The sequence below is a fragment of the Mus musculus genome, chromosome 16 (assembly GCF_000001635.26).
Source record: "Mus musculus strain C57BL/6J chromosome 16, GRCm38.p6 C57BL/6J".
Lineage (NCBI taxonomy): Eukaryota > Metazoa > Chordata > Mammalia > Rodentia > Muridae > Mus > Mus musculus.
In genome coordinates, this window is record NC_000082.6 from 17759379 (window position 1) to 17771463 (window position 12085).

At 45.0% G+C, this 12085-nt stretch overlaps 1 protein-coding gene across 9 annotated transcripts in view; it reads left to right on the forward strand.

The window, feature by feature from the left end:
- Window positions 1-242: 242 nt before the first annotated feature.
- The window catches only part of Klhl22 (kelch-like 22), a 33762-nt gene continuing 21919 nt past the window's right edge, over window positions 243-12085 (forward strand). For 3 of the 9 annotated variants that reach the window (NR_166419.1, NM_001379023.1, NM_001379026.1), the window contains exon 1: window positions 4525-5268. Coding sequence is in view for 7 of the 9 variants with exons in the window: in NM_001379023.1 (NP_001365952.1) it covers window positions 5042-5268 (227 nt within the window). In the remaining 2 variants the exon portion in view is untranslated. Of the gene's footprint in view, window positions 973-4524; window positions 5269-12085 lie in introns of those variants that run through there. The other 6 variants (NM_145479.4, NM_001359068.1, NR_166418.1 and 3 more) reach the window with 6 other exon arrangements.

Below are 12085 nucleotides of genomic sequence, written 5' to 3' on the forward strand. Positions count from 1 at the left end.
AGACAAGCCAGTGAAGAAGCTATGAGTGAGAGAATGAGTGAGGGTTAGAATGAGGCCAGGAGAAAGGGAAAGAAGGAGGGCCTAGGTTTGCACCTTCAATAGGCACCTCGAGGGTGGAGCTTCCGGACAGCGGATCCTTCGGAAGAGCAGCCGGGGTCTGACCCTTCAGCCTCTTCCCGCCCCGCCCAACAGCGACCCCCCCTAGAGTCCCCTTGCGCCTGCGCGGCATCCCACGTGACGGAGAGGCTCCGCCCCCACCTCCAGCCTCCCGCCTCCCGCCTGCTGCGAGAGCGGCCTCAGCTTGCGGCAGCACCAGGTCAGCTGCGAGGCATGTACCGTGCGGGCCCGGCAGGCCTTCTTCGCCGAGCTTGTGCTGCACGCGGGGATGGGAGAGGGAGCGGGGATGGCGGAGGGCGCGGAGATCTGGGCCAAGTACCGCGGGCGCCTGGGGCGGGCACGGGCGACTGCCTGACGTGGCGGGGGCTTGGCCGGGCGACCCCCGGGCGTCCGGCGCGGGCCTGGCGCTGTGGCGCGGGCCCGCCGAGGCCTGCGCGTGGCTGAAGCGGACCGTGGCCCTCGCAGCCCGGTTGGTCAGGTTCTGTCGCCAGCCGTGGGTCCGAGTGTGGCCTCTGGCCTGTCCCCGTCCCTCGAAGCTATTCGAGCAGGGATTGCAACAGGCAGCGGGCGGGCCTGGCTGCCTCTCCCGGCGTGACCTCAAGCTCATCAGCCGCGGCTGCGGTTGTTGAGAGAAGCCGGAGAGCAAGCGCTGTCAGTGCAAAATCCCCGGATTGTACTAGTTTAGATCCTGTACAGGCCGAACGAACGGACCTGTCCGGGCGCAACGGGGCCACCTTCTGCCCGCGGCTGCTTCCTAGGGTAAGGCCTGATCTCCGAGATGCTCCTCGTCCGTGCTCTGGGAAAGAAGCCATAGAGCACGTCAACACCTCTTGGATGCTCCCTCCCACCCCCGTGGTAATAAGGACCCGCTCCCTCTTCTGCTCTTCCCAAGCTGCTGTTTTTCCTTTTGTTGCACACCTTACGTTGTGGTTCAGATGCGTTGAGGACAGATACGGAATGGGAGCCCCCACAGAAGGTTGAGGATGCCTTTCCAGTAAATGATTCCTTGAAGATTCCTCTAAAATTTGTTTCAGTGCACAGCTGTTTGTAGTAGCAAACAATGGTAGGGAACCTAGTTTATATGTGTGAGAGGGGCATGAAGTTATAAGCAGAAGCTAAAGGAATGTGTAGAGGAATATCTTAGATCTGCAGTCACCGTAGTCTCCTTAATGTTTTGTCGTTTAAAAAAAAAGAGTGAAGCCAGGTGTGGTGGTCCCTGCCTTTAATCCCAGCACTCTGGAGGTAGAGTTCTGTGAGTTTGAGGCCAGGCTGATCACCAAAGAGTTCCGTGACAGCGAAGGCTGTTAGAAACAAGTGGTCTGTATGTGCACCTGGGTGAAGGTGCTCTAGAGACCAGCAGAGGGCGCCTCCACCCGATGTCAGCGCTGGGAGCTCCAGTTCCGGGCAGGAATAGTTTTGCATTAAGTGCACTGAGCACTCTAACCCCACCTCTTCCTTATAGGCAACTTTGTGATCTTTTTGTATCAGCACTCCGGAGTGGTGGAGTTACAGATCTGTTACCATCCTGTCTGGCTATACCAGAGATTCTGGATGTTGTTGCATTCTTGATTGTACTGAATTTCTTTTCTTGAGCTTTTCTTGTGCTCTGCCTGTCCAAAGGAGTAGCCATCTGTTTTACTGTACTTGTTTTTGTGGTGGCCGTTTAGAGAGCAGATGATATCCATCCCCTTCCAAGAGGGCAGACAGGCTGCTCAGCTGACAACTGTGAGGACCACCTCCACATGTGCATGGTGGGGGAGGGTCAGTGTCTGTTAGGACAATTAATCACCCACAGATGGGGAAGCCTTCCAGGACTCTGAGGTTTGGAGATAGCAGCCAGAGTTTGGTTAGCAGATATTGCCATAGAAACTAACCCTGAGTTGCTTGTGAGACAAACTGTCAAGGGTAGAGAAGACAGGTTCACTATCAGAGCATGTTTTTTTGAGATTGTATGAAGGTGCTAGGTAGATGTGATCAACTAGAGTCACGGCCAGAATAGGACTATGAGAAAAGAACACAGTTCTGTTCAGAGGACTTCAGGTGTCCCTATGGGTCTAAGAACTGGCAGTGGGGCAGGCAGGAGAAGGAAGTGAGGTTTTGAGCTAAGTCACAGGGAGCCCCAAGTATGAAGCAGTGAGATAGCACTTGGTAAGTAACTATAGTATGATCACAGGAGTATTTTTGGTCCCCTGTTCAGAGGAAACTGGGGATGTTGATGTTGAAGCAAGACGAGAGTTAGGGAAATCCTTTGGAACAACAGTCCTATGCTGGGACTCCAAACAGTGGCCACTGGAAAAAATAAGGGGATGACTGCAAGATATAGGAGGAGAATCAAGAACAAAGGATCTTATAAAACATAGCCTTAAGAAGAAAAAGAGATCGCTGAGACTAGGAGGTTTCAGGTAGAAATGTAGTGTGTAACTGACACAAACAGACTAGTTAGAAGGGATTCTGGCTGGAGACGCCATTGAGAATACGTGCCCCGGGGACAGGGTGCACTGAAGGAAGGGAAGAAAGAGGTCAGGAGAGGAGCAATTATTCTAAGGTAGAGTTCCAGGCTGGAGGGATCCTAACCCAGAAATAGTTGGCAAGACATAATATAACCATCTCCAGGGCCTTGTGAGAAGGCATCTGGTTCAGGTAGAAGGAAGGTGTGGGTAAGCCAATAGAGGCCCTACATCCAGGAGACAGATGGAAGAGAAGGGAGCACATGTGATGGGAGGCAGGAGAGGCTTGAGAGCACATAGGTCCCGAAGAGGAGATGGGGTTGGGGAGAAATGTGCTCCTTCAGTAATAAGGCCTTTAGGCTAGTTTTCCCTCAACATCTAATTTTCATTTTAAGATATACATATTTGGGGGCTGGTGAGATGGTTCAGTAGTTTAAGAGTGCTTACTGCTCTTGCAGAGGACTTGGGTTTTGTTCCCAGCACCTTGGTTGATGGCTCACAATTGTACTCCAGAGGATCTGACACTCTCTTTTGGCCACTGAGGGCTCCTACATAAGTAAAATTAATCTTTAAACTTTTCTTATTGTTACTTTATGTGTGCATGTGTGTACCACAGGTTATGAGCGGAGGTCAGAAGGCAATTTTGTGGAGTTCAGTCTTTCCTTCCATCTGTGTGGGTTTCAGGCATTGGATTCAGGTTGCTAGACTTATAGGGCAAATGTCTTTACCCACTGAGTCTGTTTTTGTTGTTGTTGTTTTGTTTTGTTTTTTGGCTTTTCGAGACAGGGTTTCTCTGTGTATCCCTGGCTGTCCTGGAACTCACTCTGTAGACCAGGCTGGTCTTGAACTCAGAAATCCACTTGCCTCTGCCTCCCAAGTGCTGGGATTAAAGGCATGAGCCACCACTGCCCGGTGAGTCTGGTTATCATTTTTTACTTTTAAAGAGATGACAGGGAACTCTAAAGTGTAAGTAGAGTAGCATGAAGTAGAGAGGGTCCATGGCCTTCTAAATGGCTGACCTGTGCTAAAAGAGCATATGGTTGGCCACTGGCCACAGGCCTCTAGCAACTGACTATAAACAGTTGTTTATGGTTCATTCATGTGTGTGTTGGCAAAGGAATATTTGTAGTAGGTTTGTTTTCATGGTTGAGTTTTTATGGCTCCTTTTAAAAATCATGGTTTTTTGCAGTTTTTAAGCATAATGGCCAAATTATTAGAAGATAATCTTTAGTTTTTGTTTGTTTGTTCTAGTACATAGGGTCTCATATAGCTCAGACTTGCCTCAAACTTCCACTGTAGATAGGATGGCCTTGAATTTTTAAAATGTGTGTTAGTTGTATGTGTGCATGTTTATATCTCTGTGCATGTTAGTGCATGTATCCAAAGAAACTAGAGACATCAGATCCCTCTAGAGCTGGAATTACAGGCGACTATGAGATTGTCGACATAAGTGATGGGAATTGAACAGAACTCTGGTCCTGTAGAACAGCACATGCTCTTAAACATTGATCCATCACTTTAGCCGCCCATCTCCACCTCCTACACACACACACACACACACACACACACACACACACGCACACACACACACACGCACACACACACACACGCACACACACACACATGCACACGCGCGTGCAGATATACACAGAGGAGGGTGGGGGTTGGGGAGCAGCCCTGGCTTTTCTAGAACTCCCTTTGTAGACCAAGCTGGACTCCCAATTTATAGAGATCCACTTGTGTCTACCTCCTGAGTTCTGGGATTAAAAATGTGCTCTACCATACCCAGCATGCACATATTTTCTTTAATTTTCCTTGTCTTTTTGTCCTGCCTCAAGTCTTCCAAACTCTTTTCTTTGCCCAATGCTAGGGATCAAGTGTTAGACCTCACACTTGCTTGAAAAGTGATTTACTGAAGCACACCCCTATCCTCTTTTTTTTTTTTTTTTTTTTTTTTTTGGTTTTTCAAGACAGTTTCTCTGTACAGTCTTGGCTGTCCTGGAACTCACTCTGTAGACCAGGCTGGCCTCGAACTTAAAATCTGCCTGCCTCTGCCTCCCAAGTGTTGGGATTAAAGGCATGTGCCACCACTGCCCAACTCTACCCTCTTTTTTGATTCTATTTTGAGACAGGGTCTCTTAAGTTTCTGGGCTGCTCCTGAGTTGTGATCTTGCAGTTTCAGCCTTCCAGGTAGTTGAGATAACATTCGTGAGTCATCATGGCAGCCTCAGACACTCTGTCTTACTGTAGTGCTGAAGGTGACACAATAAGATAAAGAGACCAGGTTATAGGACAGAAGGCCAAGCGGGACCAGGGTGGCAGGAAACAGGGTCATAGCGAAGTCACTGCAGCAGGTGCCACAGGTGCAGTACTGTCAGCCTGTGTGTGTGGCACTGTGCCACCTACCTACCTGTTCACTCCTTGCTCCCTCTGTCTTGCAGCTGACTACAGTAGTGAGGGCTGCTGTGGCTGTCAGGATGGCTGAGGAGCAGGACTTTGCCCAGCTGTGCAGGCTGCCCACACAGCCCTCCCACTCCCACTGTGTCAACAATACCTATCGAAGCACACAGCACTCCCAGGCCCTGCTCCGGGGCCTGCTGGCTTTGCGAGACAGTGGGATCCTCTTTGACGTTGTCCTGGTGGTAGAGGGGAAGCACATTGAGGCCCATCGGATTCTGCTAGCTGCATCGTGTGATTATTTCAGGTAAGCTACCTACAAGTTACCTTTTCTTTTTTGTGTTTGTTTTTTCAAGAAAAGATTTTTCTATGTAGCTTTGGCTATCCTGGAACTCACTTTGCAGACCACACTGGCATGGAACAAAGAGTGCCTGCCTCTGTCTCCCAAGTGGTGGGATTAGAGGCAGTCACTACCATGCCCAGCTTATGTTCATGTTTTCAGTGTTTTTATTGGCATATATTAACTATATGTGATAATGGGGTTCATTAGGGCATTCTGATACATGTATATAATGTGTTTTGATCATATTTACCTTAATACTCTTTTTTACACTCCCAAAGACTCCTTTCTTTTTCCCTGCTAACTCTCCTTCTACGTTTTTTTGTTTTTGTTAGGTTTTTTGTTTGTTTGTTTTGTTTTGTTTTTTGGTGATCCACTAAATATATTAGGGTCTTTGATAGGAAAGTTGAATGAGAGATTTATTTAGTAAATCGAGTACCTTTCCAGTGGCTATGTTACTTAGGAAAATGTCTTACCCTCCCTCAGCAACCATTGAGTACTGACTATAAATCCTCAAGGAGGAAGGGTCCTTTTCTGTAACTGTTACTATAGGGCTAATAACAGCTAGTTCGGGCTTTACCATGTTGGGGTACTGGCACTGAAGGTGGCTGGGTCTTCTCTTGCCTAGTCTCTCCCACAGTCTGCTGTAGAGGCTCCATCAACCAGCCTAGCACAGAAGAGGTTTTAAGAATTTATCTTTCAGTTTGTCTCTCTGTTGGCCATGTTGTCATTTTCAAAACTGGATCATGACTGGCTTACTTTACGATGTTGTGTTTTATAAATGAGTATTCAACTGCAAATGCAATATTTGGTGAAATTTTTCTTATTGTGGATTTAAACCCCACGGATGGTCAGAGGATAGTGTGTAATGAATATGGTAATTGCCAACATTTTGCTCCCTTGCTTTCATACACATACCTGCTTTCAAGTGTTATGACACTTTACTCTCACCCAGTTATAAGGCCGTTTAAGAAGTTTGCACAAGCCACATTCACTCCTCTGATACTTCTGAAAGCTAAGGCCCAAAGCTAGAAAATTATGACTGCATAGGGATTATTCACACATCTACATGATCTACACCTTTCCCCTGATTAACTACTATCTGCCTTATAACTCCTGTTGCTAAAAATTCCTTCCAGAAGGAGATGTGAACAATGTCCACCCCTCCTCCTAAGGTCCCAACAACAAATCAGAGCATAATTCCACCAGACTTCACTCTGGGGAACCAGTGAGTTATGCTCTTACCAGCACCTTGGAGGTCTGGGCAGAGAAGTCAACAAGGGAAGTCTGAATAGTAGCAGCCCTGGAAAGTCCAGAGTTCAAGATGCAAAGAGAGATGGGAAAAGGCTGGCTAAATGAGGAGTATTTAGAAATAAATTTAACTCATGCTTAGTATGTAGGACTTTGGGAGCTTGCCAGGCCTCTAAAGAGAACCCCAGCAGAGCTAGACATAAAGAAGGTCGTTGTGTTCCTTGCAAAGAGCTAGTTCTCTCTGTATTAATCTGAATGTTTACTATATTTCCAAGAAGCTTTATTGGAAGATGTGTGGGCAAAAGGGTGTACTGTGGGACACACTGTGACACACCGTAGCATCCATGTGAGATGATTTGACGGTAAATTGCACAAACTGGTTGTAAACTTGAAAATAAAAAAGCAAGCAATGGTAAAGAAATTGTAGACAACAACAGTAATGCAAGTAATAGGCCTGCCCTATATTTGCTCTAATAAGAATGTGCAGGATTTGAAACTTTGTGTTGGTGAAAGAGAAGGAAACATAGAAAAAGCCAGGTTTAGAAACATCATAAGTAAGCCGGGTGTGGCGGCATACACCTTTAATCCCAGCACTCAGGAGGCAGAGGCAGGCGGATTTCTGAGTTCGAGGCCAGCCTGGTCTACAAAGTGAGTTCCAGGACAGCCAGGGCTACACGGAGAAACCCTGTCTCGAAAAACCAAAAAAAAAAAAAAAAAAAAAAAAAAGAAGCATCATAAGTGTACCAGGAACTCTGCATGTGACAAAAATGATATGGTAAATCATATCAAATTTGATATGGGAGGGGCAATAGATATCACCATTGCCACTGGAAGAACAATGTTAGACCCTTGCTCTGTACCTCATACAATCATTAATGCCAAATGATGAACAGTTTTTGTGTTGCAGTGCTAAAAATCAAACCCAGCCGTCTTGACACATGCTAGACAGGTGCTCTGTTAGAGGCTACACCACCAGACTGATATAGTGTGTGTGTGTGTGTGTTAGTGTGTGTTAGTCTACCACCCATGTAGAGAGGCCCATGGTCATTTTTTCATTGCTCTTTATATTATTTCCATTTTTGAAATAGTCTCTTACTGAACCTAAAACTCACTGACAGGTCGAACTACCTGACCAGTAAGTCCCAGGGGTTCTTCTGGCTCTGTTTTGTATTGCTGGGATGACAGGTGTTTTGAAGCCAATGTACTGTAGCAAACTCATTACCCACTACACCATCTCTTTAGCCTTCAAACCTGAGGTTTTTAACATTTAATAACAAACTAGAGGCAAATACAGAGAAGTATTTTCTAATATAAACTTAGAAGGAAAAAGTCATTCTAAGTTTGACACTAAATACTGAGACAAGAATTGAAATTGATAAATTTGATTACATTTAGTTTGACAGCTAGACATGGTACTGCACAACCTGTAGTCCCAGCATTTACCTGGACTATATAGTTCAAGTTGGCATACACAAACAAAACAAAACAAAAAACCCTCGACAAATTTTCACAGCCAAGCATAGTGGTGCATGCCTTTAAACACAGCACTCAGGAGGCAGAGGCAGGCAGATCTCTGTGACTTCAAGGACAGCATGGTCTACAGAGTGGATTCCAGCATTGCCAGAGCTACATAAAGAGATCTTGACTAAAACAAAACAAAGGCCCACCAACAAAACAAAACAAAAATCTGCCAAATTTCTGCATGTTCAGATCTTCATTAAAGGCTGGGAGAAAGTTTAACTGATCTCTGAAAGGACCTGTCTCTTCTCAGGTAAGAATTTATAGTAGAAAAGTAGCATAATTCTAGGTTCAAAATGACTATTGGAATGGCTTTATCAATGTGATAAGATTTTTCTATTCCATTTATAAAAACATTTCTTCTCCTGGTGGTAGAGTTAGAACAAGTATTTCCTAGCTCTTAGTATACTTGTGGATGGTGTTGGGGGCAGGGCTCCTGACTCCAGTGTGAGGGTGACGTAAGAAGAGCAGGTGGATGGGACTATTCAATTGGGATGTATGTTAACTTTTGGGCCTAGCATCCACATTTGTGGAAATTAAACCTGTCAGATACAGTGTAACAGGAATGGAGCCATATCCTTTGTGTGAATTAAACCTAAATGGACTTAAGGACTGTTGGCAGACTTTACGAGAGTGAAGATAACTCAAATGCTGCTGCATCACTGAAAAGCCCACCCTAGCATGGGTGATTGCTCCCAAAGCTGTAGTTCTGGACTCTGAACAACTTTTCCGGCTCCTCCAATAGTCCAGCAGCATCCTCTCAAGGTCAATCTGTCAGAATCTCCTTGGGAAGCCTGTGTTTACTGCTTCTAAAAGCTGGGGGAGGGCAGTGGAGAATCTTGCAAGAGCCTTCCCTCCCTCCTGGAAAGGCTGGGTCTATCCTGCTAGACCATTCTCAACCTGGGGGTCCCAAACCCCTAGGAGTCAAACAACCCTTTTATAGGGGTCAGTCACCTAAGACCACCTGCATATCTGACACTTACATTATGATTGCAAATAGTAGCAAAATTACAGTATAAAGTAGCAATGAAAATAATTTTATGGTTGCGGGTTACCACAACACAGGGAACTGTATTAAAGGGTCACACGTAACATTAGGAAGGAACCACTTTGCTAGACAATGATATGTAAGAATTGATTTCCCAGATGTGAAGTGGAAACTTATGGTTTCTTTGGAAAGTCAGTTCTGTCAGATGGTGTTTTGCTGGCGCAAACATATGAAAGGGTGTTTTCCTGAAGCACACACAGGTGAAAGGATGATTTGCTAAACCAAGCATGTGGAAGGACATGGGAAGAGGGATTCTTCTCTTCCATAACTATACACATGTATTGGTTCATCTTACATTTTGTAGCTGAGCTCCATTTGCAGTGACTTCACAGAGAAAAACACACCAAAAAACTTCTTGTAGTGTTCTGGTGGCTTCCTCAGACTCGGGCCGGTTGGCAGAGAGATGTCAGCTGATGCAGACTCACGTGCTGAGGCAAGACCCAGAAAGACATGTGGTATTTGGAGGGTATATAAATAGGACTCAACAGACGGTGATAGAGGCTGGCTTGCATAGCTGGCTTTGCATCATTTTTGCTAATCTTGCTTCGTTGAGAGAGGCACAGAAGAGAACTTCTGGTGTCCCTGTTGGTCCTGGTTGCTCCTGCTGACTCGTGCCAATTTGGCAGCCTAGCTGTTTCTGCTAGGTCATGCTACTGCTGCTGATTCATGTTTGTTATCCTGACTCTACTGAGCTGGACTGCTGGTATATTCGTGAAGTATTTGTGAGTGGATTGAGCTGCTGCTGCTAACTGTTAACTGAACTGATTTCCTGACAAAGCAGACGGATTTACTCCAAAGAACAATTTCTAAACAGGTCCACTTCCCCCATATCCTAATAATCTTTCTTTTCCACTAGTGTTGAAGTGATGGGGTAGAAGGGAGGTTAAAGCATTTAAGAACCCACATTAAAAGTAGGATTTGAAAAAGCTAAGCTTACACAGATGTGTCTGAATAAAAGCAAAGTAAAATGCAGAGTTTTCCTTCCCCTGAGGTGACCTTGCGGGTTTGGAAGTACAAGCCAGCCTTAGGTTAGAAGACAAGTGCTAGAGAGATTTCAGCACAACTTTTTATAGATTTTAATTAATTAATTAATTAATTAATTAACTAGTTAATTTTGGGGAACTGGGTCTCACTGAGTCATTTGACCAGCCTATAAGTGGAATGTAGACTAGGCTGCCTCCCAAGTACTGGGGTGAAAGGCATGCACTGCCATACTTGGCTCAGATCTTAAAAAAAAACCAAAAAAACAAAAACAAAAAATTCAGACTTTATTGTCACATGATTATAATAACCCAAGGGCCACAAAACAATATTAATATTTCAGACTGCCCACCAGCAGAAGACACTTTTTTTTTTAGTTTTTTTTATACTGTTTCTCCATGTAGCCCTGGCTGTCCTGGAACTCACTCTGTAGATCAGGCTGACCTTGAACTCGGAAATCTGCCTGCCTCTGCCTCCCAAGTGCTGGAATTAAAGGCGCACACCACCACTGCCGGACCTGAAGACACCTTTTTTTGTTTGTTTTTTGTTGCAGTTTTTCCTTAAGAGACAGGGTTTCATTGTCTGGATGTCATTAATCTTGGACCAGGCTGGCTTCAAACTCAGAGATCCTCCTGCCTCTGCCTTCCAAGTGCTGGGACTAAAGGTGTGCCCTGACTCCTCTACCACCACTAGTGTGCAAAAGATACCTTTTAAAAAATATATCATTACCATCTCAACTTCTCAGTTTTGGGTTTTGTTCTGTTTGTTTTTCTAAGACAGAGTTTCTCTTTGTAGCCCTGGCTGAATTGTAGCTCTGAATTGGAGACCAGGCTGCCTCCAATTGAGAGACCCATATGCCTCTTCTGCCAAGTGCTGGGATTAAACGTGTGCACCACCACACCCAGGCAATCTCAAACTTCTGTCTTTGACTGTTTCTAGTTGGAAACACATTGTAGCAGAGTAATATTATCAGGTCTTAAATCTTTAAGTCTGTAGCTTTAAGTCTGTTTGTTACATTGTTAAAATATAGGTGAAAGGTCAAAGTAGTTCTCAAAAATGCTGGTTGAGATATTTAGTCTTCCATTTTAGGGCTGGAGATGTAGCTCAGTAGTAGGAAACTTCTGTCCTACTTTAGCAACACAAAACAATATAATGATGGTGATAGTAATTCTAAGTGTCAAGGCTCTGAATGGAAAAGTATCCTGACAGTCCTGAACCAAGGAATACCACAAAGTCACGCTGTTCAACAAACCTCACACAAGAGATTCATTGGAAAAGACACAAAATGGTGGCTGCCTCTGCTAAGGGGAGAAACAGCAGGGAACTGAGCAAAAGACAGGTTTATATAGCATTTGAGGGATGAGAAGTTTCTAGGGCGAGGACTGGTGTAATTTCAAGCAAAGCCTGGAGATTGGTGGAACATTGTGCTCAGGGATTGGTGGGTTTAGGGGCTCAGGGATGGTGGGGTTTTAGTAGATTTTTAAACCTGTAAGTAGGCTCAGAACTTATAGTGTACAGTAATAAGAACATGTTTGGTCTTAGTCATTTGCCTCTTACCTTGTAATACCTGATCAATGTCTCTACTTGAGTATCTTAATGTGACATGGCAGGACCCTCAACTGTTTTGTTTAAACCAGTTCCTATTGAAGTTCTCTTTATTTGCCTAACTGCTTTGCCCAGAAAAGGGCCTTATGTCCTCCTAGAATCAGTCTGTCAGCAAGCCTTTAGCCGGTAAACTCAAGGTTTCAAATAATCTGGTCTTAAGTGTACATAATTCATTTATTGTTTGTTCTTAATGTATGAGTGCTCTATCTGCATGTACACCTGCATGCCAGAAGAGGGCATTAGATTACACTACAGATGATTGTAGAGAGCCACCGTGCAGTTGTTGGGAATGAACTTTAATTATTGCTGTCTGACTGAGAACAGAACCAGTAGAAGATGCAACATGCAAACTAGGTACTGGCCTGCTCCCAGAAAGTGAGT